This window comes from Gopherus evgoodei, chromosome 3, assembly GCF_007399415.2.
Source record: "Gopherus evgoodei ecotype Sinaloan lineage chromosome 3, rGopEvg1_v1.p, whole genome shotgun sequence".
NCBI classification, from domain to species: Eukaryota; Metazoa; Chordata; order Testudines; family Testudinidae; genus Gopherus; species Gopherus evgoodei.
This window is the reverse complement of record NC_044324.1, coordinates 7,065,465-7,090,121: the sequence shown is the minus strand read 5'-3', so window position 1 is coordinate 7,090,121 and position 24,657 is coordinate 7,065,465. Positions and strand designations below refer to the sequence as shown.

Genomic DNA, 24,657 nt, shown 5'->3' with positions numbered 1-24,657 from the left:
AGGGCCCCCCGCCGCCAAATACTGCCGAAGACCCGGACTGCCAGGGCCAGGGCTCGTGGAGCCCCTGGGCAAATTGCCCCACTTGCCCCCGCCGCAGCCCTGCCCATGGAGGCAATGGAGCCTGGCATGGGGCCAGCCAGAGGCAATGGGGCATGGCAGGGGAGCCCCGCTCCGCCCAGCGCCAGGGCACTATTTACAAACCGCACAGTGGGCTGACCAGCATGGCCCCTCCCCTCAGGGGCGCGCCAGGGCCACGCCACACAGCCCCCCCCCCTATGTCCAGCACCCCCCAGACCCACCCACAACTGCCCAGCCAGTGCCGCAACACACACAGATCTGCCCTGTCCCTTCACAGCCCAGCACCCCCCGGATTCCCCACAGACCCACTCCCCCAAGCCCTGCCTCCTGCACTGGCCGGCCCTGCAGCAGAGCCAGGGCCGGGACTCTCTCCAGCCCCTCGGAAGCGGCACAGTCAGCCAGGCCAGGGCCTGCCCTGGCCGGGGGTCCTCAAGACGCACTTGCCTGGAGGGGCCCAAGCCAAGCCCCCCCCCCCCCCCCCGGCTGAGACTGGCCAGGCTTCTGCACCGGTGGGATTTTCCAGGCCATTAACCTCTCTGTGGCTCAGCTCCCCCAGCTGTGAAACAGGATAATACCCCCCCTTCGGGCTGGGCGCTCTTCGGCAGGGCCGCCCCTCGCTGTCTGGGCAGCGCTGGGGCCCCAGGACCTCCCGTAACCCACCCAGCGGGACTCGGGCTACCAGCGCGAGCGCTGCAAACCGCAGGCTCCTGCAGCCGCTGCCCGGCCAGTCCCCCAGATGTGCCGAGACAGGGCTGGGAAACCTGCTCTGCAGCCCCTGGGCCCTGGCCCCGCTGCTCCAGGGGCGGCAAGGTGCAGCGGGCCGTGCACCGTGTGCCAGGCCTGGGGGCAGCCGCCCTGCGCCGGACCCGGGGGGACCCGCAACAGCCGGCAATGGACCAGTTACACGGCGGGGGGCAGCCGGAAATGCACCGGACCGGGGGGGGGGCGGACATGTACCGGGCGCGGCGGGGGGGAGCCGGAAATGCACCGGGGGAGCCGGACCGGGGGGGGGGAGCCGGAAATGCACCGGACGGGGGGGGGGCAGCCGGAAATGCACCGGGGGAGCCGGACCGGGGGGGGGGAGCCGGAAATGCACCGGGGGAACCGGACCCGGGGGGGGCCGGAAATGCACCGGGGGAGCCGGACGCGGCGGGGGTGGGGGGAGCCGGAAATGCACCGGGGGAGCCGGACGCGGCGGGGGTGGGGGGAGCCGGAAATGCACCGGGGGAACCGGACCCGGAGGGGGGAGCCGGAAATGCACCGGACCGGGGGGGGCGGACATGCACCGGGCGCGGCGGGGGGGAGCCGGAAATGCACCGGGGGAGCCGGAGCCGGGGGGGGGGGCCGGAAATGCACCGGACGGGGGGGCAGCCGGAAATGCACCGGGGGAACCGGACCCGGAGGGAGGGAGCCGGGGGTGGGGGGAGCCGGAAATGCACCGGGCGCGGCGGGGGGGAGCCGGAAATGCACGGGGGGCACCACATCCCGCGAGGGGGCGCTGCCTCCCCCCATCCTGCGCCCCACCCCCGCCGGGGGGTTCCCCGGCCGAGGCCTGCAGAGCCAGCTCCGGCCTCTGGGGGGCCCCTGAGGCGCTGGCCAATGGAGCAGCGGGGGCGGGGCAGCCGCTGATTGGGCGGCGATGATTGGTCAGGGTGAAGGAGCCACCACTAAGGGACGTGCGCCAATGACGCCTGTTTGGTTCTCGAGGGGCCAATGGCGGCGCCTGGGGCGCGGCCGGCAGCCTATGGGAAGTGGCGGTGATGAAACCTCCCAGCGCTGCCCAATGGGAGGCGGCGAGTGCCGGAGGGGCCAGGGACACCCAATGAACGGCGGAGGAAGGCGGGACCCCGAGCTGGGCGAGCCAATCGGCGGCGAGGGGCGTGGCCTGGTAGTAGGCGTTCGCAGGAGGTCGAGGCCGGAGACACGTACGGAGCAGAGCGCGGCGGTGACGGAGGCGACAGGTGAGAGCGGCCCGGCCCGGCCCCCCCGGCCGAACGGTGGGGGGGGGGTGATGGATCCCCCCGCCCCCCCCGCGCTCTGCGGAACGGGGGGGCTGACTCGGCCCCCCCGCTCTGTTTCCGGTCCCCAGGCCTGTTCGCCCCCCGGAGAACCCAGGCGTCCTGGCCCCGCCCCTTCGCTGCCCCTCCCGCGGCTCCGGCGCGGCCCGGGCGCTACAGGCTGTAAGGCCCGGCCCGGCTAGACGCGGGGCCCCGGGCGGTCCGGCTGGCGCAGCCGCTCCCGGCTCGCCTGGGTCTGGGAGGCTCGGCCCGGCTCGGCCCGGCCCGGCTCGCCCGCCTCGCGGCTGGGGTGCGGCAGGAGCGGGTCTGGCACAAAGCGATCGCCTGACTCCCCCGCGAGAGTCCCTGGGAGCAGCTGCGCTTCGCCCGGGGTAGGAAATCGCAGCACTGCCAACGGGGGGTGCAGCCCAAGGCCTAAATCAGCCCCGGACCAGATGACTGGCAGGTCGCTACTGTAGGTCCCTGTTTTAAAAGGGCTCCGGCGGGATCCTGGCAGTTGCAGGCCAGTAAGCCCAACTTTCCATACCAGGCGGTTGTACGAACCATAGTCAAGAACAGAACTTTGTCAGACACGTAGCTGAACGCACTTTGTCGGGGGAAAGAGTGAACACGGCGTTTGTAAAGGAAAATCGCGCCTCACCAATCTACTAGAATTCTTTGAAGGAGCTGACAAGCATGTGGGTGGGGTGATCCAGTCAAAATAGTGTATTTGGATTTTCAGACTGACTCTGAGAAGGCCTCTCACCCATAGACTCTTAAGGGATTTAAGTAGCCATGGGATACAGGGAAGGTCCTCTCATGGGTCAGTAACTGCTTGAAAGATAAGAAACCAACAGCAGGAATAAATGGTCGGTTTTCGCACTGGAGAGATGTGAACAGCAGAGTCCCCCAAGGATCTGCCCTGGGATCTGTGCTGTTCAACATATTCATTAATGATCTGGAAAAGCGGGTGGTCAGTGAAGTGACAAAGTTTGTGAACAATCCAAAATTATTCAAGATAGTTAAGTCCAAAGTAGACTGTGGGGAGTTAGAGGGATCGCACAAAAGTGGGTAACGGGGCAACAAAATAGCAGATGAAGTTCAACATAGATAAGTGCAGAGTAATGCACTTTAGAAAAAATAATCCTATAAGTACATATACAATGATGAGGTCTAAATGAGCTGTTACCACCCATGAACGAGATCCTGGAGTCACTGTGGATAATCCTCTGTAAACTGCAGCTCAAGTGAAAAGGGCAATAGTATGTTAGCAACTATTAGGCAAGAGAGAGAAGAAACAAGACAAATATCATAATTCCGCTGTACAAATCCATGGTGCACCCGTGCCTTGAACACTGTCTAGGTCTGGCTGCCCCGTCTCAGACGGTATCTAGTGGAACTGGAAAAGGCTCAGAGGAAGGCAGCAAAGATGATCCAGGGTATGGAACAACTTCCATCAAAGGGGAGACTAAAAAGATTAGAGCTGCTCAGCTTAAAAAAGAAACAATGGGGGGGCCTGTGATCTATAAAATCACGAGTGGGGTGGAGAAAGTGTTATTTACCCTTCCCACAGTACAGAAGGCAGTGGTGACACGGTTAAATTCATAGGCAGCAGGCTTAATACAAAGAAGAGGAAGCACAACTAACCTGCAGAAGTCATTGCCAGGGGATGTTGTAATGGCCAGAAGTATAACTGAGTTCCAAAAAAGGGTGTAAATTCATGGCCATTGATGGATCCATCCTCCATTAGCCAAGATGGTTAGGGACGCAACCCCATGCTTGGGGCAGCCCTAAACGGCAGACGACTGGAATGGATCATGCCACGATTGCCCTGTTCTTTCCCCGTGAAGCTCTGGCGACGGACCATTGGTCTGACCCAGTCTGGCTGCTCTCATCTTCACCTCAACTCCGGCTCTGTTTGGTCAGTTAACAAGGGAGATGCAAACCACCAGAACCAATGGGGAGCAGATCCCCGCTTTGAAGGGGTCTTTAACCCCCCCTCCCAGAGCATGACTGTCTGAAAGGGGCTCTCCGGAGCAGCTGGGATGGAGACAGTAGCAGAGCTGGGTCTAGGCGCCCAGGCCCCGTGGAAGGTTGATGCTACCCGGCTGGGTGCGGTTGGGCGGGCTAGATTCTGGCGATTAGTGCGGAGTAGTTTGGCTCATTACTAGCTCTGCGCCCACTCAGACGTTAAAGGCCTTTCCCCAGCTCCGATACAGAGAACAGCTGGGGGAAGGGAGCAGAGGAGTCCGACAGGGTGGGTGTAGGACTCCTCGGGGCTGGGAAACCTCCGGACTCTGAGCTGGGGGAGAACAGTGAGGGTGAGACTCAGACAGGCCCTGTGACGGGCCAGGTGTTACAGCCCAGACTGTAAATCCGCCCTGGCAGAGCTGGAGTCCATGCGACTACTGAGGACTCAGGCGGGGGGGGGGGTGCTCCCCAGGAAGGGGAGGGCTGTGTAAAAGGAAAAGACGTGGGCCAGCCCCCTTTGTGGTTGTGTGGAGCACCAGAGCTGTGCCTGCCGGGGAGTCATGGGGCCTGCAGGATTTCGGGCAGGGCCTGGCTAGCTTGTTCGAGCAGGCCAGCTACCGCCGGAGGCAGAATAAAGTGCCTGGGGAATGGGAATGATGTCATAGGGGAGGCTGCGATGTCATGGGGTGGCTGTGCCAGCAGGTCTTCCCGGCGTGGGGGTGTCTGCCTTGCCTAGCGCAGGCGTTTCTCCCCCTCCCCTGCGTGGGGGCAGCACAGGCGGATCTCGGAGCCGGGGTTCAGGCTGTCCTCAGAGCAGGTGCTGCAAGGCCAGGACTCGGTGGGTAAAGGTTGCAGGGGCGGCCGGGTTAGTTATTTATTGATGAGCCTGGGTTCGGCTCCCTCCTGGGCAGGCTGGTTACTGACCTCGCCCTGGGGGGTCCCCGCTAGCGATTGGACGCTGTGTCCTGCTGCTTTCAGAACGTCGCCTGGAGCCGGAGCCCGGTTACACCCGTGTGAACTCAGATCTCGCCGTTGCACTCGAGTGCTCCGTGAGGCTGGGCTGTCGAGTAGGGGAGCAGCTGAACTCAGCACGGCAGGCTCATGAGCTGTTCCTGGGCTCTGGATGGGGCGTTTCCTGGTTCTTCTTTCTCTTTGGCTTTCCAAGTTCCTGGGCCCAAAGGCAGGGCTCCTGGCTGGCTCTGCTGATCTGCAGTCCCGGGTCTCTCTGCCCCAATGGGGTCAGGGGGCTCAGGCTGACAAACCCCAGCCGAGCGGGCCAGTGGGGGAGTAGTGAGCGGGTGAGTTCCGCCCGCCATCTGGGCCTGCCAAACACGCACCAGGTGCCGACCTAGTTTGGAACCTTGCGCTGACTCACTGCAGCTGGGGTGTAAATGCTGTGTCCTGCCCTAATTCTAGCTTGGGAGCCGAGTCCTGACCCTCCTTCCCTGCCAGGGCTGGTGCTGCGAAACATTAGAGTCGCAGCATTACCCTAGAGGTGGCTGCATTCTAGGCCACGGGAGAAGCCATTCCTCTGAGTGTCTGCATGCACATAAGGCCGATGGGTTTCATTAATGTTACCCTGCTGGAAAGTGGGGGGCTGAGGGGATCACCCCGCTCTCTGGAAAGCAGGAGCTGGTAGCTCTTGCCTGTGGCAGGATCTGCCTCTATTCCGGGCTGACGATTCCTCCTTCACCGTGTCTTGAATGGCCTGAAGTATCTGGTCCCCGACAGCCCTTGCACTGGTGGTAGGAGAGCCAGGCACCCCACCCCCAGTGCTGCCAGCAGCGGGGCTGCTATAGAGCTCCTGCTGTCTGTGCACATGCTGCCAAATCGGGACCTTTGGCTTGGCACCCATGCCTGGGCATTCTGGGCCGGCCAGTGATGCTGCCAAGCTGCACATGGACACCCCGAGGGTGTCAATGTTCTCCAGCCCCTAACCATCGCAATGCCCAGCCCTGCGCCCCTCCGGCTGCACTGCGACCTGCATCCACAACGAGTGGTGGCTTGGGCTGAGAGTCCCACATACCAGCCAACTTCCCGGCCAGGAGAGCAGCTGTTGGGAAATCCTGGCTGAGCGCGCGTGCATCAGGCCCTGCCAGCAGCGACAGCCCTGGGGACCAGCCCCAGCAAAGGAATCAAACATGCTCTGTGGCCCTCTCTTAAGAGGGATGGCCAGACCTAGCTCCGTGTCCCTGGGACGCTGGCTGCTGCTCCACGTCTCACTCAGGACTGTCACCTCATTAAACGTGCTGCAAGCCAGTCCCATGGCACTCACTCCCCAGCCCCTTCTGCCCCCGCTGGGACGGGCCCCTGGAGCCAGTGGCTGAACTGGCTTCTGCACAGTGAGTTCTGCAGTAAAGCCCAGCTGGAGAGACCTGCTCTCGCTGGGGTTTGATTTCCTAATGGACAGGAGGCTTGTGGCAGCCCAGGCAAATGTGGGATGGAGCCATGTAGGGCCAGGGAGCAAGGAGCCTCCCTGCCTAGGTGGCTGAACCTAGCGCTACAGCCTGTCCAGTGCCAGCCCCGCCTGGGATGTCATTAGGGCGCTAATGGAAGCCTTGAACAAAGGCACTTTCCAGCCGCTCTCGCCTGCCAAGTGGAAACCCTTGGGGAGCTGGGCTCGCAGGGAGCCTGTGACTAGCCCTGCAACAGCCTGCAATAATTGCACCATCTAGACGCTGGACCCAGAGCCCCGGGTTGGGGAATGAGATGCCAGATGCTTCAGAGAGGTTTGCACAACAGCTGCACAGCTCCTGCCTGGCTGTGCTCCGGGGCCACGCCGAGAGCAGGGTGGGCGAGAGGGAGCTAGCCTGGGGCGAAGCGAAGTCGTGTTTCTCTGTGGCTGGGGGAGGAGATCCCTCGCCAGGCAGCTCCGCGGTGAGTCAGAAATCTCTTCCCAGCTGGTGTGGGGCTGGGGCAGTGACAGGACCTGACCCTTCCAGGGGCAGGGGCTCAGAGCCAGGTTGTGTCGCTTGCTCTGTCCTGGTCTGCGATGACAGTTGGCTGCAGAGGTGGCATGGTCTGGTCCCCCTGGACCCTGCTGGGCACGCCACCGGCACTCAGGTGCCAGCTCGTGGGGACACGGTCCCTTCCCGAGAACGGTTCTTTTCCTTCTTTCTTCACTTCCAGGTCACTTCCTCCCAGTGGGTCGGATGGGGTGGGCATTCCCTGCCAGCTGGGGCAGAGAAGGATGCTCAGACCCCCAAGCTGGGAGGGTCTCCAGGTAGGTCTCTGGACTGAGCTGGGCAGCCAGCCTGGGCTTAGCGCAGAGAGCCGGGCATGAGGACCTGGTTCTGGCAGCGGAGTCCAGCTGTGGCCCCCACTGACGCGTGTCCCCTGCCCTGTCTCTTTCAGCTGGTGCAGTTCCCCGAAGCGAAGGCTGCATCCCACCCACCTGCCAGCACCATGGACGTGTTCAACCGGAACATTGACTTCAACGCACTCTTCAAGTTTTCCCACATGTGAGTGTGCAGTGCGGTTTGCTCCACCGGGCCCTGATCCCCATGGGCAAAGACTTAATGGGCCAGAGTGGGGTCTGTGGTTGGGGCCGGGGGCCTGGGAGCCAGGATTCCTGGGTTCTGGTCCCTGCTTTGCCTCAGATTCCCCATCCTGGGGCGTGGGCACAGCGCTTCGGGATCCTCAGCTGGCCGGGGAAGCGTTTCTGCTCCATCCGGTGACAGTGGCAGTTCTCGCCTTGGCTCAGCCGTCAGTTGAGTGTGCCCATGCGGGGAGCCATGGGCCAGGCCAGGGCGGGCAGCTCTGAGACCTGGTGGACGCTGATTCGCTTCTTTCTGCCCCACAGCTCTGCCTCCACCCAGCAGCACCTGAAGAGGGTCTATGCCAGCTTTGCTCTCTGCATGTTTGTGGCAGCAACTGGAGCCTACATCAATGTGGTGACCCATCTGCTCCGGGTAAGGGCTGTGCTCGGTGGCCACGTCGATCCCCCGCTTACGGAGGGCACCTCCTTCCCCCGGACTGAGTGCTGGCGAATGGGTACCCGTGCCAGGTCCTAATGCCTTCGCAGGAGCAGCCGTTGACCAGGGAGTGCTGCAGACCCCTGTCTAGTGCCCAGCACTTGAGGGCAGTGCCCTGCCAACCCCTGCATCTTCTCCTCACCTGAGTGGGCGTGTTGGTGCTGCCCCCCATTGCATTCAGGAGGTAGAGCAGCCCCGGGCTGGGATAAGAATGGGGGTATCCTGTGTTGCAACCTGATGCCCCTGGGAGCGTCTGCAGCCTCCTCCCTGTCCACGCACTCCCCGCGATGGCCTGGCTGGTGTTGCATCTCCCCCAGTCCCCACACCAGGCTCAACTTCTCGTGGTCGGTCTGTCTGTCCAACAGTTCGGCCTGCTCTCGGGCCTGGGCTCCCTGGGACTGCTCATCTGGCTGATGGCCACGCCCCACAGCAGGGAGACAGAGCAGAAGAGGCTGGGGATTCTGGCTGGCTTTGCCTTTCTGACTGGTACGTGTAGAGGGCACCTGCCCCTAAACCTCCTGGGCAGGGGGGCCCTTTTCCCCTCACTGGCCCCTCCCCTGGGGAGCCTGGGCCCACGACACTTACCATCCTGTCCGTCGCTGAACTGCCCCTCGCCCTGGGGCCGAGGGCCTCTTCCTCTAGTGCTGCCCACGGCGGGGAAGCTGGTGGCAGACCCAGGCGTCCGGCCATGGGGTTCCCTACACTAAGCACTGGGCCTGAGGGAAGACGCTCTGAGCCCGAGGTGGCCTCTGGCCACCGATGATGGGGGGCAGGGGCGGGGCTGGGGCGGGGCTGCTGTCCTGAAGTGTGTCCCCATGTCCTTGCAGGAGCCAACCTAGGTCCTCTCCTGGAAATGTGCATCACCATCAACCCCAGGTAGGCAGCATGCGGCGCGGCATGGCTGGGCTGGGTGCCCATGTCCGTCACGGTTCTTCTCACCTGTTCTCCTTTCCTGCAGCATCATCCCCACGGCCTTCCTGGGCACCGCCGTGATCTTCAGCTGCTTCTCACTGAGTGCCCTCTACGCCAGGCGCCGCAGCTTCCTGTACCTTGGAGGTAAGAACCGGCCCCGGCCCCCCTGCGCCCCCCACCCAGCCAGGGGGCTCACGCCTCCCTCTCTCTCGCAGGTTTCCTGCTCTCTGGCCTCTCCCTGATGCTGCTCTTCTCCTTGATCAACATCTTTGTGGGGTCCACTTGGCTCTTCACGGTGAGTCCGTCCCCCCCGCCCACGACCAGCAGCGGCAGCCATCAGCACTGGGGCCAGGCTGTGGGAGCAGCAGCTGGAGCGGGTCCCGGAGGCAGGCCTGGGCCATGTGCTGACGGAACCTGGCAGGAGCCGTGCCTGGGCCCAGCTGTTGCTGTCTGGGCAGACAGGGCCCGATCCTGGGAAGGATGGGTGGGCCCCCTGCAGGATCGGGCCCTCATCTCTCCCACTGCTGGGCCATGTTTCCAGGCTGCTTTGCCTGGTACCCACCACGAGGCTGGAGCTGGTTCGGGTATCTGCCAGCTGTGGGGCAGCAACGTCGCCTCCTGCATCTGCCCTATTTCTGGAGCAAGCGAGCCCTAGGTCCTCCTAGTCAGCCGCAGGGCGGCCGGGCGCTGGTTCACCCATAGCTCAAGTCTCCTCTTAGCTGGGGGGCAGAGGAAGAGTAACCAGGGCAGGGACAGCAGCTCCTGCTGCACATGGGGAACTGCACTGAACAGCCACGAGGGGGCATCTCGGGGGGCCCGTCCCTAACTCTCCCTCCTCCCCACCAGGCTAACCTGTACCTCGGGCTGATGGTCATGTGTGGGTTCGTCCTCTTCGACACGCAGCTCATCATTGAGAAGGCAGAGAGCGGGGACAAGGATTACATCTGGTATGATGGGGGGCAGAGCAGGGGCAGGGATTACAGCTGGTGAGTGGGGAGGCAGGGATTACAGCTGTTGGGGGGGCAGAGTGGGGGCAGGGATTACATCTGGTATGGAGGGCAGAGCGGGGTCAGGGATTACAGATGGTGAGTGGGGGGGCAGGGATTACAGCTGGTGAGTGTGGGGGGGCAGAGCGGGGGCAGGGATTACAGCTGGTGAATGCTGGGGGGCCAGAGCGGGGGCAGGGATAACAGCTGGTGAGTGCGGGGGGGGGGCAGAGCGGGGGCAGGGATTATAGCTGGTGAGTGGGGGGTGTGGGGTAAAGCACGGCACAGAGCCCCCCGCCAGGCTGAGCCCCCATGCCTGTCTCTGTCCCCCCAGGCACTGCGTGGATCTCTTCCTGGATTTCATCAACATCTTTCGGGAGCTCATGATCCTGCTGGGTATGAACGAGGTGAGTCCCTGGCTGGCTCCAGGCCCCGGCCCTGCGGCGAGGCCCCCTGGACACTGGCCAGGTTCAGCCCAGCAGGCCCATGGCCCAGGAACTGACTGGGCCGGGGCTCTGCGGTGGGCAGCAACCAGCACCCACCAGGGCCCCTCCCTCCAGGAGCCCCCTGGAGACGAGCTAGGCCAGAGTCGCGCAGGGCTTGGCGAGGGCACAGGAGGTCGAGCTCGCGTGCTGGGTTCCCCTGGAGCCATGGCTGCCAAGCGTCCGAACCACCCGCAGGCTGGGCCGAGCGCCAGGCTGGGGCACTGACGCGTCCTCTCCTCTTGCAGAACAAGAAGAAGAAGGAGAAGTGAAGCGACGCCAGGTGCCGGAGCCCCCATCCCCCCTATCTCCCGCCTCCTGACACATTAAACGGGCTGCACTTTGCCAGCCACAGGCAGCCACTCGCTTTCCTATTTTGTGGGTTGTTTTCTCGTTTGAGCTTTTTTTGATTAGAAACCAGCTGATTAGCAGCTCCTCCTCCTGGAGTTTGGTTCCCCCTTCCTGCCCCCCAGCTTGCTCCTTGGGAGGCCTGGGCCAGCCACATGCAGCTTCCCCCCCCCCCCACCCTGCAGCTCCTGCCCCTGCCCCACCCAGATCCACTGGCTGAATCTTTCCAAGGGTTGGGTCCTTCAAAGGCTTCTCTCCCCTAGTCGTGAGAGCGGGGCCAGGGGCTTGGCCATACAGGGCTGTCCTAGAGCCGCCCCCCCCCAGATCCTAAGGGCCCAGACACCTCCATCTTGCAGCAGCCCTGCCCACCCCGGCCTTTCACTGAGCTGCAGCCAGGGCCAGAGCATCTGGCCGGGTTCGCTCTGGTTCTCTCTGGCAGTGGGCCTGTTCCCAGGAGCTGCACGCCCGGCAATGTCTGGATCCACCGTGGACTCGGCTCCTAGAACCGCTTCGGTTCCAGCTCCAGGGAATGGGGGCTTTGGCTGGCCCTACCAGGGGCCTGTTTGCATAATGAATCCCCCTGGCTGTCCCTGTCCCAGCAGAGAGATTAGTCACCTCCCCCATGTGGGACCAGCCAGGCAGCCGGCCGAGGAGCTCCCTGGCTAGTCTCTGTCAGTAACACGGCCCGGCCTGCTCCACGGGGCTGTCATGTAACATCCCCTGGCTCGTGCTGGAGCCGACCCCACAGCGCCCTGGCCTCCAGCACCCCGCTCTGCAATGGACAGTCTCCCCTCACCCCGTCACGAGGCTGCTGAGTCATCCCCCAGCCAGGCGCCCTCTCCCCAGCTGGGAACCCCGGATGTTTTTCCGAAGCTCCATGTTTCTCCTTTTCCCCTCCCCTGAGGCCAAACTCCACCTCTGCTTGCTCGGGATAAAGGAGTCGTGCGCACTTGCTCGCTCGCTCGCTCTAGAACCAGTGCCAAGAATCACAATGTAAGAAATAATCTACTTTTAAAGAGACGTCTAACAGGTTTTAATACCGTAACAAGTGTAATTATCTTTCTCTTGTTTCATCAGTTGACAGCCCTGGCTGCGTTATCTAACTCATACTGTGAAGATAAAGGTGTTTTGATTCAGAAATATGAAATCTCCATAGTCTTACTTTGTACAAAAAAATAAATAAAAATCCTCAAACTTTAACCTTTACAGCCAAGCTGTCTGCTCCTTCTTTGGGGTCAGGTCACACGCCTGCCTCGGCTGGGAGTGGCTCTAGGCTGCCCCAAAGATCTCAGGATCTCAGGCAGAGCTGATCGGCTGCACATTACAGGTTGGGGAGGCGGCGCAGTGCTGGGAACTGGACTGGTCACATCCCATCCCCGTGGCCAGAGCACAAGGCCAGCCTGCCTCTGAGTAGCCAGGGGAATATTTAGGGCAGCCTTAGGGTGGGGCAGGGAAAGATGCGGAAGTGACGGTCCTAGAAATGCCCCTGTGCTGTGGAGAGCTACACACAGACACACACACATCCCGCGGGGTCTCTGCACGGGGGCAGATGAGTCTCAGGAATAACCAGGCGTGTGGCTAGGGAAGTGCAGGGGGCTTGTTCCACAGAGGGGGCTGCACTCGCTGCGTGCCCTGCTGAGACAAGGGATGGGGAACCCAGGGCCAGCCCCAATCCCTCCCCCATTTCTATGTTCTCTGGGGCTGATCTCTACAGCCAGCCCTCTGCCTGCCCCAGCTGCAGGTCAGGCGTGGGGATGATCCCAAGGCAGACAGGTGACTGGAGGTCTGTCAGCCTCTCTTTCCCTTCGTGCTGAGCAAGCAAACCTGCTCTGTTCTCACCCACCACAGGACTGGGCCGGACTGGCCCCCCAGCACTGGCAGGAGCTGGCCAGGGGTGTGGTCCGCAGCATGGGCACTCTTAGGTTGGTGCAGACGGACTCGATCTACCAGGCGAACAGGACTGGTGCCCTGCGGAGCACATGTGGGTGAGAGTGGCAAGGGAGATGGCATTGAGCAGCCACCCTGGCCTAGCCACCACCTACAGCCCATGGCCCTTCTCTCCCAGGAGGGGGCTCTGGCCCTGGACTCCCAGGCTGAGAGCCTGTTCTCCCTTAAAATCCCGTCCTGTTTGACTTCATGCCCATGTCATGCTGCTGTGACTCCAACCACCCCAGAAGCAGCTGCATCTCAGCAGGGGCTGAGAAGACATAAGTCCATGGATGCTGCATTTCACAGTGTTTTTGGGTAGGGACAGTTAAAGCGGAGCCTGGCGCTTGCTTTTTGCACCCCCCACCCACAAGAGCTCTTTGCCCAACAAAGCACTTTAGACAACTAATTACCCCCTTGGGCGGCTCCCAGCCAGGCCCAGAGAAGGGGAGGGGGCCAGGGAGAGGGAGCAGTACAGCCAGGACTCGGGGTGGGGAAGGGAAACGGTCCAAGCCCAGAGCTCCAGGATTCCCTTCTCCCCCACCATGGCAGGGCTCTGCATTGGGCACCAGGCCCCCATGCTGTGCCCCATGGGCTGGGCAGGGGCAGGGATGCCCCTACAGTCACCAGCCAGCTGGGTCCCCACACGTATCTCATCGTGCAGGCTTGTTGGAAGCTGGTCGTGCTGGGACCCTTCGTCCGCTTCATGCTGGTAGCATCACCACTGGGAGGGAACCCTGCTGGGGCCATGGGAGGGAGAGGCACTTAGTACACAGTCCCCCCGCCAATGCCAGAAAGAACGGGGGCCAGAAAATGCCACCCCCGCTGCTAACCCTGCCTAGCGAACGCCTCATCCCCTCAACACAGGCTGGGGTGGGGATGGGGCAGCCCCTCACCCGGGAAAGCCTGTCCTCCCCCATCACGGCCCATAGCCCAGCCTGGCTGCCGGAGGGGCGCCAGCCCCGAATGCTGACCCCCAACCCCATGCTCACATCCTGCTGTGCCACCTCTGGGGAGACCCCTCACCACACTGGGGGCGGGGGGGAAGGTGTGTGCTCATCAGAGCTGGCCCTGCGAGGCAGCTGCCAGAGGGGAACTGGGGCATCTGGGAGGAGGGGTCCCCAAGGGCTCATCAGGATTTTGGGGGGAACATCAGAAATCCCCCGACCTACCCAGAGTGGGAGGGGCCCTGGGAGGAGAGTGATGCAACTGCCCTGCAACCAGTGCCACTGGCTCGCGGCTGACACAAGGGGGTGCCGCAGGTTTGTGCCTGGAGCCATGGGGGGGGTGCTGCCACCCACACCCCCACCCTCGCCCAGTGCCCCACCTCCACAGCCCTAGTGCAGCGGGAGGGGGCGCTGTCTGTCCGTCTGTCCAGCCCCACAGATCCCCGAGCCAGCAGCTCCCTGTGCCATGCCAAGCCGTGCCCTCCACCCTCGGTCACACTTTCACCTGGGACGCCAGTGACTGCTGATTATAATCATGCCCCTCGGAGGCCCATTGATTTTGGAAAAGTCACCAACGATTTGCCCACCCACAGCAACCAGCCTGTCATGCCCCTGCCCCACACCCCCTCTGACCCCGCCTCCAGCCTTCACCCCACTCAGCTGTGTCCACTGGCATCTGCTCCCCCCTTTCACCCTTCACCATCATCGCTGCCTGCCTGGCGTCTGACCCAGCACCGATGCCAAACAGCCGCTGCACCCCGCTCAGAGGTGGCTGCCTTCCAGTGCTGGGTGAGCAGCGCCCCCGGATAGCGGTCCATCAGTTCGCTGGGCTGGTGACGGATCCTCTCCCTTTGGGGCGTCTCTCTCCTGTGCTCCGGTACCATGGCTGGAATCGCTGACGCCACAGCAGCCCTTCAACACCTGCGTGGTGGCACTGGGCTTCCGACGAGGTGGGCCCAACACCCCCTTCTTCGCCTGCCCTGCGCGTGGGGGGCAGCCCTGGTGGCCAGTCAGCGTCTGTGGTACCCACCCACAGCTCTGAGGAGGGAGGGCCCAGCCCCTGGGGGCGAAGCGGGATGGCCTGACTCCCACCACACCCCATGGGCCCCAGGTCTGGAGCAGGCAGAGAGGATCCGTTAGATTCACTCTGAGTCCATCACGGCCCCTGTGCACCGGTGACAAACCCGGCCCCAGCAGGTTCGTCGGCCATTAGGGCCTGGGCTGGCTGCACCCCTCGGGGGGCCGGTTTAACACAGGCCTGGGGCCAGTGGGACTGACACCCCTCCGCCCCCGGGCTGCTCGGGGGCTTGTGAACCCCGGGAGGGTATGTAGGGGTGTGCTGCTCTCAGCTCACTTCCACGGGCATCTGCAACCGCATCCAGCCGAGCTGGCACCGTGCCCTGGGGACTGACTCCTGCCCTGCCTGACAGGAGCTGCAGGGCCCCGTTCCTGCCCCCCAAGCAGCTGGTGGGTGGGCAGGGAGGGGACGGGAAACCACACATTAATCCAGCCCCGCTCTTAACCTTTTATTGGCAGTTTGAAGGGAGACCAAGGCAGGCAATAAACAGCTGGATCCACAATAACTTAGATAAATAAAACAACGTGGGAGGGCGGCGTCACTGAATAAAAAACCCAACTGGAAGGTGAGAAAGGGAAGGGGGGCTGGGGAGGGGGGGCTGTACACGGCAATAGCACCATTGGAGAGAGCCAGGCGAAGGGCACGCAGCCAGGGGAGGCAGCACGACCGGGAGCCCGACCCAAACACAGAAGACAAGGGGCGGGAGCAACCGGCCTGGCCCCACGGCAGCTCCAGGACCCAGCTGGGGTCAGCTCATGGGGTCTGCCCCCCAGCACCAGTGGAAAGGAACAGCCCTGCTAGAGAGCAGGCAGGGCTGGGCTAAGAGTGCTTGGCTAGTAGGGAGGGGTGGGGGGACCCAACCTGGCACTGAAGAGACAGGGGAGTCGGGGAACACTGTCCCATTCCACGACTCCAGTAACGGGCTGGCTGGAAACCCAGTCTGCGCTCCAGCCACTCACAGCCGTTTTTACCCCCGGGGAGATGGGGGCTTAGGACTCCTGGTTTCTATAGCATTGACTCACGCCACTCGGCTGCACCCACCTGCCCTCCAGCACAGACCCAGAGCTGGTGCATGAGAGGAAGGCAAATCTCCCTCTTCCCCATAAGGAGCCTGTGGAACTCACTGCCACCAGAGCAAAGCAGGCGTTAAGAAGGGGCTGGACAGTCAATGCAGCAAGGACAACAGACCGTCCAGTTACCTGAGAAGGGCACAGCGCCCCCTGCTGTACAGTCTGGTCAGGCCCTAGCCAACAGGGGAGACCCCTCCCCACTGCAGGGCGTCTTGCACCTTCCTCGGCAGCGGTTGGCTCCGGGCCCTGGGGGAGACTGCACCCGAGGGACCCCTGGTCCAATCCAGGCAGGTAATCCCACGCCTGACCCGCACGGGGAGGGCGGTGCAGGAGCCTGGCTCCACGCGGACGTCCCCAGAGCTGAGACGACAGTGCAGACAGGCCCTGCGATACCAGGGATGAGCCAGGGGCCCTGCCCAATGGCTGGGGGCTGCGTCCAGGGTGAGGCAGCTGCTCCGGCCCCTTGGAAAGGGGTCCGGGGTGGAAGATGTGGTGGTGGCCCCCAGCTGCGGCTCCTCTGTCGGGTGGGGGGGAACGGACGGACTTGGTTTGAGACACCTTGGCAGGATTCTGCAGCCCTGGTGCCAGCAATGGGCTCTGAACGGCCCCAGTGCCAAGCACCCCAGGCTCTTGAGGGGTGGGGGAAGCACGGGGGGGGGCCCAGGCAGCTCTTCCTACTCCAGCACCAGATGATCCCTCCTCCCACGAAGGGGGGCTCCAGGGCACCTTTACCCCTGGCTCCCGCAGGAGGAGAGGCTGTCGTACAGCGAGTCACTCGGCGATTCCGAGTTCTCCAGGCCCGGCTGGCCCTGCCCCGTGTCCCTGGACTTCAGCTCCATGCTGCCTTCCTCGCCCACGTCAGAGGCGCTGGGCGTCCGGCTGGTGCTGAACGCCTGTGGGGAGGGGGGCGGCAGGCGGGGCCCGTCCGAGGAGGCTCGTTTCCTCTCCGCGGTGCTGTAGGCGGAGCTCTGCAGGGACAGACACGGGCGGGCGTGAGAGATCCGTGTGGCAGGGGTCCGAGCCGGGGGGGGTGAGCTGAAATCAGCGAGGGGAGCCCTGAACTGTCACCTTCCCCCCCAACCCCGGCAGACGCTGCTCAGGGACAGGGAGAACAACCCGGCCGGCTGGGGGGTCCCTCAGACAGGCCTGGATCGAAGAGTTGTGGGGCCTGGGCAGTACGGAAATTGGGGTTCCCCCCTACTGTAAACTGGACAGCAACGTACCCCCACCCCACCACACACCCACCCCACACAGACCCCAGGATGACCCTTCTACCCCACACCCCCCAGTGCACCTCCCAGCCCATCCTGCACACTGACCCCCAAAAGCCCCCTATCGCACATAATCCCCAGCCACAAACCCACACATCCCAGCAACCCCAACATCCCTTCAGCTCACTGCAGCCCACCAACATCTCAGCCCCTCCGTCCCCCTGCGCCAGGGCAGCTTCTCCTGGCCCCAGCCCCAGCCCCGCTCCACATGCTCAGCACTCACACGGTGCAGCCACTCCTCTGGCATGACAGGGGTGAGGGGGGCAGGGTTGTGCCGCACAGCTGCTGAGTCAGAGGTTTCCCCCCACTCAGAAGCCCGGTGCAAGGGCCCTGAGTGCACGTTGGTTAATCCAGGCTGGTCGCCAAACGGCCCTGCAGCTCCCTGCACGTGTGCATGGCGGTGCCAAGCTGCCATCTGCTCCGCACAGACACTGCTGCTCCCATGGCAGCGTGCCCAAGAACCTGGGAATTCTTAGCCCAACTCCCAGCCCTTGTCCCTGCCAGCTGCTGCTGCCTCCACCCCAGAAGTGGCTGCATCTCAGTGGGGCCAAGGGGCCTCCCATAGCAAGTTTCTTTTGGATCCTTTCTCAGGAGAGGAACAGGAGTGAAATTCCATCCCCCATGGCGCTGAGCCCGACGGAGCAGGATCGTGGCCAAATCCTGCCTGTGGCTGGGTGCCCTCTGCACTGTCCAGCACCATTGCACAAGGTCGCACAGCGCCCTGGCCGCGTCCAGCCCTGCACAGCTCAATGAACACACCCAGACAGCCTTCCATGGCAACCCAGCCCCCCCACCCCGCCCCCCAGCCCAGCCCCCACCGCCCATGGCAACCTAGCCCAGCCCCCCCTCCTCCCCGCCCACCCCCCACTGTAGCCCAGCCCAGCCTTCCTCCCCACCCCCATCGCAGCCCAGCTCAGCCCCCTACCCCCCATTGCAGCTCAGCCCCCCTTCCCACCCCCATTGCAGCCCAGCCCAGCCCAGCCGTGTGCCAGTGCCCCAGGGGCTGGCCGAGGGGCCTGGCAGGGGAGGGTTAAGGCATTGGGAACATCCCAGGCTCCTCCTGGCTGTCCACCCCGGCACCCAGCAGACAGCCCCTCCTCCCGACCCCAGCACAGCTGGGCCAAGACCCTCGGTGCCCACAGCTCCTACCAGCCTGTCTCGCCACCAGAGAGCAGCCAGGTCTCAGCACAGCCACCCCCAGTGCGGTGATGCTCCGGGGAAGCAGGGACCACTGTGTTCCTGGGGCGAGGCCGTGGGTCCAAAGGGCAGGACCGCGCTGCCCACGCCGACCAACCCTCAGGACTCTCGTGCCCAGCGCCTCGCCCCCGCCCCGGGGGGCTCCTTACCCCGGCCAGCCCATGCAGCCCCTCCAGGTCCTGGGCCGTGCACAGGAAGGGGTTCACGGAGTCGCCGCAAGCCTTGGAGTTGGGGAAGGTCCAGTTCTTGCTCTGCTGCACTCGCCGCGCTCGGCCGGGTTCCAGGCGGGGGTCTGGCGCCAGGAGGAAGGCAGTGGGGAGTTAGCAGAGGGCAACTCCCCTATACCCCACGGGGTCAAGCTGGGATGCAGCCCAGCTCCAAGCGAAGGTGGGCAGGACAGACGGGGGTGAGGGTTGGGGTTGCTCCAGTCCTGTCCTAGCACCCCACTCCCAGGCCCCCGGCCCCTGGTGGGCAGCTCAGCGCAGGGCGGGATGGGGTGTGGGGGTTAAACCCTCTGGTAGAGGGGAAAATGGGCAGGGTCCGGCCCAGGCGGCGCGGGAGATACACAGGCAAGGAGGTTACCTGCCAGTCCCCGGCACAAAGCCTGGCCCTCCAAGGGCTCCGCCATGGCCAAGCTGGGGGGTGTGCCACACCTTCTCAGGGGTCTCCTCACATCCTCCAAGGAAGGGTCCATTTCCTACTGGCCATTCCAGATCCCGCCCCAGGGCTCAGTGGGAGGGAGTCGCCTGGGGAGGGTGTTTCCTGGGGCAGCCGGGAGTGAACAGGGGGCTGGAGGTCCCAGCAGGGTGTCTGGAACCAGCGCGGGTCTCCATTGGCATTACTGGTGCAAGCGTGTCTCCCCCACACACTCCTAGCTCACTGGGCCCAGCGTAAGCCCCCTCCCCACGCCGTGGGTCACCTGGGTCCAGACCTTCAGGGCAGACTCTGTGGCCGTGCAGGCTCGGGGGCGGCTCCGCGCTGGCCAGTACTCCATGGAACGCAGGCATGCTCTGGTGCTTTCCGGGTGCCAGAACATCCTCCGTGCTGGGCACTTCCCTCTCCAGCGTGCGGGCCTTCCGGGGGACTCTGGTGCCGCCGGGGGGCTGCCCCGGGGCAAGGCTGGGCAGCAGGTCCAGGCTGGGTTTCAGCTTGGGGAGGTTTTTACTGGGAGCCCCACTGCAGTAGTCGGGGGGAGGGAAGGTGCCGATGCCGCTGTCCAGGGTCCGTGTCAGGGAGCCACATGCTGTGAGCAACAAGGCCAAGGTGGAGTCAGTGGGCCGGGCTAGCCCAGATGGGCCTCCTGGAGTCCCTCCCCGCAGCCCATCTCAGATCACAAGTCCCTGGCTGAGTCCTGTCTATAGCCCCGCCCACCATCAACTGCCCCGCCCCCTCCTGCCTCCAAGCCCCGCCCACCACTGGCAGGCCACACCCCCCACCCAGAGTTGGGAACCAAACCCAGGCGTCCAGACCCCCAAATTCCCAATCACTAGACCCCCTGCCTCCCAAACCACCCACTCGGCCACAGTCTGCACCGATAACTAGCCTGGCCCAACCCAGAGTTTGTGCCGCTGAGCCAGGAGGCTCCAGGGCTCGGTACAGATCGGAATCGCGACCACACGTGGCATCGGGCAGCCTCCTGTGGGGTCACCTGTGAAGTGCTGGGAGTTCACTGACTCGGCCAGGCTGTCGTCCGACCGGATTTCCTCCCGGAGCTTTGAGTCTGGGCCCTTCAAAGGAAAGGAGATGAGAGAGACGGATAAACACAGCGCCTGGGGTTACCCTCCCCTCTGCCTGGCACAGAGCCCAGCCATGGCCAGGCTGGGGGCGCTCCCCACCTTCTCGGGGGTCTCCTCACAGCTCCGCAGGTGGCCAACGATGCCATTCCGTGGGGGCCGGAAGAGCCTGGGGTCTTTGGCGTCATGCGAGACCCTCTGGAAATCCCGGAGCTCCCTCTTCTGCTCCAGCCGGCTCTCGTAAGATTCCTTCCCATCCACCCTGCAGAGATGAGGATGTGAGCTGCCGGGGGGCCGACAGGACAGCCGACTGGACCCCCCGAGCCAGTGGGGCAGAGCCCCTTCCTACAGGCATACACAGCTCTCCCTGGTTGGGCTCAGGACGACTGGCCCTGAATGAAAACCTCCCCCCTCCCTCATGCTCAGCACGTCTGAGCTTGGTGTGTGATCCCCATTCACAGAGGGAGAAACTGAGTCACAGAGAGGGCTCAGGGAGTCTCTGCCAAGGCTGGGAATTGGAGCCAGGAGCCTTGAGCCCCCAGCCCTGCCCTAACCCACTAGACCCCACTCCTCTCCCAGAAATAGGAATAGGACCCAGGAGCCCAGACCCCCAGCCCCCCTGCTCTAACCACTGGACCCCACTCCCGTCCCAGAGCCAGGAATAAGATCCAGGAGCCCTGACCCCCAGCCCTTCTCCCCTGCTCTAACCACTGGACCCCACTCCCTTCCCAGAGCCAGGAATAGGACCCAGGAGCCTGGACCTCCAGCCCCCCCACTCTAACTACTAGACCCTGCTCCCCTCCTGGAGCCAGGGAGAGAACCCAGGAGTCCTGGCGCCCAGCCTCTCTCCCCTGCTCTAACCACTGGACCCCACTCCCCTCCCAGAGCCAGGGAGAGAACCCAGGAGTCCTGGTGCCCAGCCCCCTGCTCTAACCACTAGATACCACTCCCCTCCCGGAGCCAGGGGGAGAACCCAGGAGTCCTGGCGCCCAGCACACTGCCTAGACACACACACTTCTGTCTCCACCCCTGCTGGCACCCTCTCCCCCTGCCCCCCAGCCCCTCCTGCTCTAACCACTGGACCCCACTCCCCTCCCAGAGCCAGGGAGAGAACCCAGGAGTCCTGGCGCCCAGCACGCTGCCTAGACACACACACTTCTGTCTCCACCCCTGCTGGCACCCTCTCCCCCTGCCCCCCAGCTCCTCCTGCTCTAACCACTGGACCCCACTCCCCTCCCAGAGCCAGGGAGAGAACCCAGGAGTCCTGGCGCCCAGCACGCTGCCTAGACACACACACTTCTGTCTCCACCCCTGCTGGCACCCTCTCCCCCCGCCCCCCAGCCCAGTACCTGTTCAGCAGCTGCTGCATGAAGTCTTCAGCCGTCACCTCCTGGTACATGACCTGGAGCTGGTTCTGCGTCTGCTCCATGAGGATGCCACAGGTGTGGGGCCGGCCCTTCTCCAGCGCCAGCCCGCTGATGAAGGCCTTCTCCGCCTCCAGCGCCTTGCGCAGGTCCTCCGCCTTCTCCATCAGCTTGGAGATGTTGAGGCTCTCTGCCTCCAGCTTGCAGGCCGCCACCTTCCCCTCCCGGCGCAGCGGCGAGGCGCCCCCGCCCCACTGGAGCCCCTCGGGCCGCCGGCTCAGGGCAGGCAGCTTGCTCCGGCGCAGCCCGAACCAGCTGGCGATGCCGCTGGAGTTCTTTGGCTTCCCCTCGCCCGCCAGCCCCTTGTCCTGGCCCTGCCGGCGCAGCACATTCTCCTCAATGCCCTTCATCACCTTCTCCTCGATGGCCGAGTGCAGCACGGGGCCGACCGTGGGCAGCGCTTGGCCAGGCAGGGGCAGGGCCTTGGCACAGTCTGGGGGCTTGCGGCCCGCGCTGGGCGGCGGCGTGAGGGGCAGCTTGGGGCCACCGGGCCTTGGCTCCTCTGCAGGCGGGCGGGGAGCCCCAGCCTTGGCCGGCGCCTTGATGGGAGATTTGGAGGGTAGCTTGGTGGGGCTCCCATGGGGGCTCTTGGCGCCCTTGGCCGGGGGCACCGGAGGGGCTTTAGGGGGGTTCCTGGGGCCTATGGGGGTCCCCGCTGGGCACAGCGCCCCTGGCTGGCGGGCTTTGGCGGCGTAGTGCTTTGAGGAGCAGGTCTCAGCCTCCAGCCGGGAGCCCACCGAGCCAGAGGAGTAGCACCGCCCGGCGGGCTCCCCGCCGTGGCACTGCTCCTGGTGTTTGAGGCTCCCGCCTGCGCCCGGCCGAAGCTGTGCCCTGGCCTCCAGCGCCTCCTCGCAGAGCTGGCCTGGTGCCCTGGCCTTCCCAGGGCAGCTGTTTTTCTCCAGACCCAGCGCCTCCTTCCGCTCCCTGGCCTCAGCACTCTTCAGCTTCCCCAGCGCCGAGAGACGCTCCTTAAACGGCGGGTGTCCCGGCTCCAGCTGCTTCTTCCCAGCACTATTCCTAGGCCGCCTGGGCCCGGCGGAGCCCCCGGCATTTCTGCGGGCGGCCGGCGGGGACTCAGCGCCGCGCTCCCGGCCCTCCTTGGCAGGGGCGTAGGGGCACAACTCCGGTGGGCAGTGCAGGGCGTCTGGCCTGGCGCCTCGTGACGGGGTGGAGTGGGAGCCCTTGGGCCGCTCCAGTGGGGAGGCCAGGCCGCCCACCGACAGCTCCGAGACATTCTCGTAGTCATGGGGCTCCGGGAAGTGCACGGTGGCCTCGGCCGTCCCGGGGGCTAGGTGTCTGCCAGCCTTGGGGGAACCCTGGCCGCCAGCCCCAGGGGGCAGGGGGCAGGCAGGCACCGCGGGCCCCTCGGGGGAGGCCCTGCGGCTGAGCACGGGCGAGGGGCACGGCTCGTAGTTGTTGCTGCGGCAGGGGATCCTGGAGCTCCGGGTGAGCTGGGGGCTCAGGCGCAGAGGGTTGGGGCCCTGGGGCTTCTCCCCGGGCGTGGGCATCTTCAGGAACTTTACCATCTTGGAGGGGGAGGGCAGGGGAAGTGCCCCAGTGCCCGGGGACGCGGAGCCCGGCTGCAGCTTGGGCTTGCCCTGAGCCGAGGTCTGGCCGGAGCCCTTGGCACTCTTCTCGGGGGGCTCGGCTCCGGAGAGGCAGAGGCTGATGTAGGCCTGGCGCTCCAAGGCCGGCTCCAGGAAGGGCCCCAGGTCCTGGCTGCTGGCGGCTGTGCCGAAAGCTGGCTTGTCTGCGCCGCCCTGGGCCGGGTCTGACGCTGGCTTCGTGGGCTGGCACTTGCCCATGACCGAGAGGCCGGTGAGCATGTCCTGGCTCAGGGCCTTGGCCAGCCCCCCTGGCTTGGGGTCCAGTGCTCCTGGGGGCCCCTCCGGCCGGTAGGCAGCGGCTGGCTCCCCGTTGAGCGGGCAGCCCTGCTTCAGGAACTGCTGCAGGTAGCACTCGGTCTCCTCCAACAGCAGGCCCAAGTCCAGCTTCTTCTCAGGCAAAGCGCTCAGCAGGGCCTCACCCGGGGGGCCCAGCTCCCCCGTCTCGTCGGAGGAGGAGGAGGAGCTGCCCTCACTCTTCTGCTGGGAGCACAGTGGGGGGAGCAGCTGGGGGAGCCCCCCCTCAGCCTCCAGGGCCCCCCCCTCCTCGCCCTTCCACTTCAGCACCTCCTCCAGGCCATTCTGTGCTCGCAGCAGGCAGGACGGCCACAACTCATGGGGTCCCTCCCCATTCACCGGTGACTCCGGCTGGCTCCGGCTGTCTGCTAGGACCGGCTGAAATTTGTGGGAGCCGGGCTCAGCGGGGGAGTGGTGGGGGTCCCTCCAGGGAGACAGCGGGCAGGGTGGGGGGCCCAGCAGGGGGTCCGTCTCCTCCAACTTCCGCAGCACCTCCAGGATCTGTGCTTTCTTCTTGAAGAACGGAGACAACGCCTCCATGGACTGAGAGCTGTACCCCAACTGGGGAGAGGGGCAGGAGAGGCTGTGAGATGCCTGGGGCCTGGCTCCCAGCTACGCCAAGGCCCCTCGATAATCCAGACCCCAGCCCGGACAGCGGAAGGGCCGGAGCACGCTGCACCGTGGCCGTTTGCTGCTTCCCGGGGCAGTCAACCGGGGTAGGCTCAGGGTCCTGGGGCCCCCTTGGTCCCAAGGCTCAGCCAGACAGTGGGGATGGGGTAGCTAGTGGGAGCCCAGGTTGTTGGGGGTGGGAAGACCCTTTGCTCTGGGTGCTGTGGAAGGGCAGCGGGCTGGCTCGCCCTGCCGCAGGCTGGGTTTGGGGGGAAAGGGGACGGCCAGCCAGGGAGGGAGCTTGATCCTCACAGGAGTGACCCACATACGCCAGCCAGCCTCCCCACTTGGCAGCAGGCAGCCTGGGCACTGCTGGGATAGGAGCATGGCAGGTACCATGGCACTGCTGCTGGGGGGATGTGCCCTGGGATCACCTCTCCCCACATCCTCAGCAGCCCCCGTTCCGAGACCCTCCCCGAGGGAATCAGAGCTATTCTGTCAGGCCCGGTGCAGTAGGGGGTGCCCAGCCTCGGTTCTGCTCCCGGGGGGTGCAGGGCAGCAGTGGGGAGCCTGAGGCTGTGTGCGGGGGTGGGCACTGGGGACCCAAAGATAGACCCTGTCCTCGATCAGGAGAAGCCGCCACTGAGCTTCAGCCCGAAGTGCTGCCCTGGGAAACTGACGTCTCTGCACCTTCCCGACGCCCTGGGTGGGCAGGAGACACCCCCCCCCCAATTCTGCTAATGCCAGGGAACA

General features: G+C 64.5%; 2 protein-coding genes across 8 annotated transcripts in view; one reads left to right on the top strand and one right to left on the bottom strand.

Annotated features, from left to right (window-relative positions):
• Positions 1 to 1,934: 1,934 nt before the first annotated feature.
• On the top strand, positions 1,935 to 11,954 carry TMBIM6 (transmembrane BAX inhibitor motif containing 6). 2 transcript variants are annotated; one of them, XM_030554867.1, is made up of 10 exons: positions 1,935 to 2,039; positions 7,401 to 7,507; positions 7,849 to 7,957; positions 8,386 to 8,506; positions 8,848 to 8,896; positions 8,979 to 9,076; positions 9,148 to 9,227; positions 9,779 to 9,879; positions 10,253 to 10,325; positions 10,649 to 11,954. In XM_030554867.1, exons 2-10 carry the CDS (start codon positions 7,452 to 7,454, stop codon positions 10,670 to 10,672), a joined length of 711 nt encoding a protein of 236 aa, XP_030410727.1. In that variant the 5' UTR covers positions 1,935 to 2,039; positions 7,401 to 7,451; the 3' UTR covers positions 10,673 to 11,954. The 2 variants fall into 2 exon arrangements, with proteins under 2 accessions (XP_030410727.1, XP_030410726.1); XM_030554866.1 differs by lacking the exon at positions 1,935 to 2,039 and adding an exon at positions 7,165 to 7,269.
• Positions 11,955 to 15,140: 3,186 nt separating this feature from the next.
• The window catches only part of NCKAP5L (NCK associated protein 5 like), a 37,124-nt gene continuing 27,607 nt past the window's right edge, over positions 15,141 to 24,657 (bottom strand). For 5 of the 6 annotated variants that reach the window (XM_030554856.1, XM_030554862.1, XM_030554860.1 and 2 more), the window contains 6 exons: positions 21,320 to 23,856; positions 20,073 to 20,232; positions 19,886 to 19,964; positions 19,157 to 19,480; positions 18,387 to 18,529; positions 15,141 to 16,737 (listed from right to left, as the gene is read on the bottom strand). In XM_030554856.1, the coding sequence (XP_030410716.1) occupies positions 16,498 to 16,737; positions 18,387 to 18,529; positions 19,157 to 19,480; positions 19,886 to 19,964; positions 20,073 to 20,232; positions 21,320 to 23,856 (3,483 nt within the window). In that variant the 3' untranslated portion in view covers positions 15,141 to 16,497. The remainder of the gene's footprint in view (positions 16,738 to 18,386; positions 18,530 to 19,156; positions 19,481 to 19,885; positions 19,965 to 20,072; positions 20,233 to 21,319; positions 23,857 to 24,657) is intronic. The other variant, XM_030554857.1, reaches the window with a different exon arrangement.